The sequence below is a fragment of the Diorhabda carinulata genome, chromosome 2 (assembly GCF_026250575.1).
Source record: "Diorhabda carinulata isolate Delta chromosome 2, icDioCari1.1, whole genome shotgun sequence".
Taxonomy (NCBI): domain Eukaryota; kingdom Metazoa; phylum Arthropoda; class Insecta; order Coleoptera; family Chrysomelidae; genus Diorhabda; species Diorhabda carinulata.
In genome coordinates this window covers 11,589,446-11,594,620 of record NC_079461.1, presented here as the reverse complement: position 1 = coordinate 11,594,620, position 5,175 = coordinate 11,589,446, and the positions used below count along the sequence as shown (strand labels likewise).

General features: G+C 32.1%; 1 protein-coding gene across 1 annotated transcript; it reads right to left on the bottom strand.

The window, feature by feature from the left end:
• Positions 1 to 313: 313 nt before the first annotated feature.
• Positions 314 to 4,171, bottom strand: LOC130904088 (mitochondrial import receptor subunit TOM40 homolog 1). Its single transcript, XM_057816645.1, has 5 exons — positions 3,840 to 4,171; positions 3,488 to 3,750; positions 1,678 to 1,907; positions 1,349 to 1,536; positions 314 to 536 (listed from the first exon to the last, which is right to left on the bottom strand). Exons 1-5 carry the CDS (start codon positions 3,997 to 3,999, stop codon positions 397 to 399), a joined length of 981 nt encoding a protein of 326 aa, XP_057672628.1. The 5' UTR covers positions 4,000 to 4,171; the 3' UTR covers positions 314 to 396.
• Between the last annotated feature and the right edge of the window lie 1,004 nt (positions 4,172 to 5,175).

Genomic DNA, 5,175 nt, shown 5'->3' with positions numbered 1-5,175 from the left:
ATCCAAATTCTTGGTTTTTATTTCATGAGGATCGTTAGTTAAAAGTGAAAAAGGGCAGATCATACACCTTTCAGTTTTGGTTTCTAACATCCTAGAAATTTACACGTGAACAAAAATAATAATAAATGCCATTTTCAATGTAAATTTTTATTTTACCAACAGTAGCTTACAAATGCATAAAACAATTGTAAAATATATGCAACTACATAATTAAAAAACAAATATATAAAGTATCGCTTTGGTTTTTTAAATTGAAAACCAAACAGTAAAAAAAATGAACAAATAAAATTAGAACGAATAAAAATGCATCTGATTTAATTGATAAAACTTTAATAGGTAAGTTGTCGCAACAATGAATTTATGACTAATATTTATATATTTATAAAATGTCTATTTCTATCCGACCAATATTCCGACGCCAAGTCTAAATTGGTTTTTGTTATGATTCATTAAGCCACTAAGAGCTAATGTAAATGGTAGAGGACTTAATTTCTTTTCTAAAACTGCACCTACTGACCAATTTGAATCAATATGACCTGCAACAAAAAGTTCACTAATAGTAGAAATTTAAACAAACAAATACACACTTTTATAGATTATATCAATAATAAAATAGAGTATTCAGCAGAAAATACAGACACGATCAATCCGAACCCGCCCCTCTTAAAATGCATCCCTAAAAGCCTGATACATTCTAGGAAATTTTCATTTACTGCCCTCATCTTGTCCAATGGAATTGTAAGTTTTCTATGCCCTTTTCATGGATTTAGTGAAAGTGTCCAGTTATTCTGGTATATTGTTGTCTTCAGGATAGTGCCATGTAAGGTAGAAGCACCAATGGTTGACAGTCTGATATTATAATCTGAATGATAAGAGTTTTGTGAGTTACGGAAATCTTTTAAAGTAAACTAGGGTAACCAAACTCCATCTATTTTCTAACTTCCAGCCCACCCTTCTCCACAATTTACCAAATTGTCATGACTGAGGATTTTACAGGTGATTGACTTAGCATGTTAAATTTAATTAATATTGTAGTCAATTTTGATAAAGTGATTAAGAAATAGAGGTAAGTAAATAGGTGAATATGTACAAGCAGTACCATACAAGTATGTCAATTAAGTGATCTACTATCCTCATTAGGACATTTTTTCCATTCAAACATGCGCAAGATATACACCACTCACAATGGTCTAAGAAATCTTCAATTAAAAACTTAAGATTGTCTTAATGTGGGCCAATTTTTTAGATACATGTTGATGAAAGAGACAATGTTACCATTTCTTGAACTCCAACTATCTAAATAGATTCTTCATTGTCATCTACACATTATTCAAGTTCATTTGCTTACCTTTAAATACTACATCACTTTTTGGTAAATCCACCTGATATCCGACAGATGCTACAGCCTCTTGCATTCTATGATTAGCTTCTAATTCGACACCAATTTGTAGCTGTTTACTGGCTTTTTGGTAATAGCACAAATGAACTCCCGAGACTCCTAATGTGCCTGATATTTGTACATTTTCTGTGGAATACCTGAAATAAATGAACATAAATTAAACCAACTTCAAGTAAGATAACTGCTTTGAAAACTTTAGAATTCAGGCACAACCAATTTTAGTTAAGCCGATTCAAAATTTCAATTTTATATTGAATAATACAGAGAGAATCTCTTACTTAGCAGCTGCACTTAGTAGAGCTATTTGCCCTCCAGGAATTCCAGGTCCATTTTGGTAAGCGAGCTCAGTTCCCAGCGCTAAACTGGCCGTTACTGCTTGTAGATAATGTAACACGACCACACCTGAACCATTTATTATATCTGGATTAGCAACAGTACAACTGGCAGTGTAAAGGGGACCCTTATAATTCATTGTCAACTGACCTACTTGAAATTTGGAGTTTTGTACCTGAAAGTACAGAATATTTTATATGTAAATTGAAATGTTGATTGCCAAAGATCTGAGATTCCAAATAACCCAAGTTCAATAATACTAAAAACAACCATTACACACAGTTTCAAATAAATTTTGTCTATTAATACCACACATTTATTTTTTATATTTATTTATATGTATAGTCCTTTAACATAATAAAAATTATACAAATTAAAAGGAAATACAGGTATAGTTTATTTTGAAAACAAAGTTTTTAATAATATAGAGAATTCCTAACCACTCTGTCTTAAACATTTGAAAAATTCGAACAGTTGAAGTGTGCAAAAACCTTGAATACTTCACAATATATGCATTTGTGCTACCCTATAACAAAATCCAGTGTACATTTAAAAACTGTAAGAGGTATTTTATATTTTGACATTAAGGAACTGTTCTGTTTGCTGACCATTTATGTTCAATTATTCTTTTTGGCATCACAATATGAAATATTAATATTATACAGTAATCCCTTCATAACATAGATTGGTTCCTCATTGTAGGAGTATTCCCATATAACGTATATAATTTATCCATGATTAATTGCTTGTTGGATGAAACAGTTTTCAATCCCTTAAGTTTTTGGGATTTTGCTATTATTAAACAACTATTTAGAGGCATATTATTTTGATTGCAATCTTCTAACCACTCTACACTCCTAATTTTCCTTTCATTTTGTAAAATTGTTCATATTGTTGACTCATTTAGCATGAGATCCTTTGCTATTACTGTTGATTTTTTACCATTATTTAGCTGATCCAAAATATAAAGTTTTTGTAGTAGAGAAATGAATTTCATTTTTAACTTGAATTTTGTTTCCATTTCACTTGTCATGGCTTGAAACTAAATATTTTATTTAAAGTAGAATTTTTACTTTTTAATACATAAACTTGAAAAAGAATTTTGTTTAATTTAATGTACAAATGCGCAAAACTAATTATCATACAAAACATTATAAATTTCACAGTATGTACAAGAATACTTTGTTGGTAATCCTCGTGTTATAAGGGGGAATTCTCATGTTATAAGGGGGATTGAAATTGCGTAACATCAAAATGCATTATAAGAGTACCATGATATAAGGACAATTACTGTATTTAGAAATTCAATATCAGATTCATTTTTTTAAACATTACTAAGGGTCTTTTTAACTATGCTGAGGGAAGACTCTATTAATAATAATTATCCATCATGAAGAAAGTCATTAACCAGTAAATCTTGAGACTGATAACATCCTCAGATACCTTAAATACAGGTTCCGTAAACATAGATCAACTGGGTACCTCTTGACTTATGTCACCAACATATGGACTGAAACTATAAAGAAATATAAAGAAACCAGAACAATTACGCTGAACATATCAAAGGCTTTGACATACAATATATACTACCTTTATATACTATGGCAATTGTGTGAATAAATCAACATTTCCTCAATGATAAAAAAAATATGATGAAATAGGTTTACATTTTAAACAAAGTGAATCTGTTTTTAGAAAACTTGATCAAAATGATTAATTAACTTTTGTTAATTCAACCTATTAAATGTAAAGTACCTGTGCTCCAAATTTTGCTTGAATGTTGGGTTGAAGTTGGTGGATAATAGTTGCATTAAGATTCCCTGATGGATCAATGTCTCCTAACAATATAGGATAAGCTTCGGTGGGAGATATTTGTTTTGTTCCTACATAGGTTGCTCCAAACCTATAGCCACTAGGAGTAATTGAACTCATATTTATTGTATGTGATATCTGAAAGTGATTACTGAGACCTCTTGTAAGCATTACTCTAGCACCTTCAAAACATGTAGGAAATACATCTAAAATTAAAAATTAACTATTATTACACCTAATATCATACATATTTCACATATAGACTAGTATAATAGGTTAGGTCATGATTACATACTTTTACACTTAGTATGTATATCTTCTAGAGGTCCAGGGTTTTCAATAACTGAGGGACTAGCGGTGGGTTCACGCTCACATTCTTTTTTCTTTGAAAATGAAGCTCCTGTTGGTGGTGGCGGTGGTGGTGGATTAGATGAATAAGCGTGTACGTTGCCCATTTTGTTTTATTATTTCAACCAGATCTGAACGAGAATATCAAAACTATTACAGACTCTGCATGTGCTTCACAGTTTCAGTCAATAAATCTAATCAAAATCACAATTTTTAGAAACAACCACACATTTTATGAAATTTCAGTTTTGACAGATGACAAGAAGAAAAACACTTGACAGTCCAGTGTGGAGGAAGTTGTCATTAAAAATAGCGCCCCATTTAAAATTCGTTAATGGCTAATACTGCGTTGACGGTTACACAGATTTATTTGTTGATTTAATATGAGACCATACAAATTGTGTCATCAATCTTTTAATACCCAAGAACAAATTTAAAACTTCTCATAGTTTGCACAAATAATGAAAAATGAAGAACACAACGCATTAACAAAAAATTAGTGAAAAAAATAAAGATACTTTTTCAAAACAGAATAAAGTAATTAAACAGTGTCTTTATTCGAGACAAAAATACAAATAAGCCTAGTTGAGTCAGATTGAACACACGTATAATGTTTGTGCCTTTGAAACGCGACAAAAAGCTCACGAAGCCGTGGCAATTCGTTTGAATCTGATTGAAGACAATTTGATCGGCATTTATTTGTCTCAATTGTAATGCGATGCATGATTAGGTAGCCATTTTGAATAAAAGCGACCTGCGTACGCACCGACTGTTTACGCGACAGTAGCGCAATCGCCTGATAAGACGATCAATATCTTTCCCTCGCCCTGGTCTCTCCGCGTACTTATTCTTCTTAGGAGGGTTACTGATTCGCTCACTGGACACCGTCCAGAATACTCCCCGAAGGAGAAACACCTGGAAGCTCTTGTTTCTGCAAGGAGCCTTACGAAGCAGCCGAACACCTCCTCTGTAAGTGCAAGGCTGTTCATCGGCAAAGGCTATGATACTTCCATTCATGGTTTTTAAACCAGAAGAGGTGAGCAGTAAAGCATCCAGACTGTTAGCACACTTTGCAAAGTCATGGCTACTCGACTGGTAAACAGTCCGGAGTACACCATAGGTTAATGATTCATATGATAGCGAGGTAGATTCACAGCCTTTATATACATAAAAAAGTTACACTCAAATGTAACTGTTTACCGTAATTGTATCTCTTTTTATATGAGTTTTGGGGAGAAGGATTTTTGTATTATGCTATCTCATAAGTGGAACAGATTTTTTTT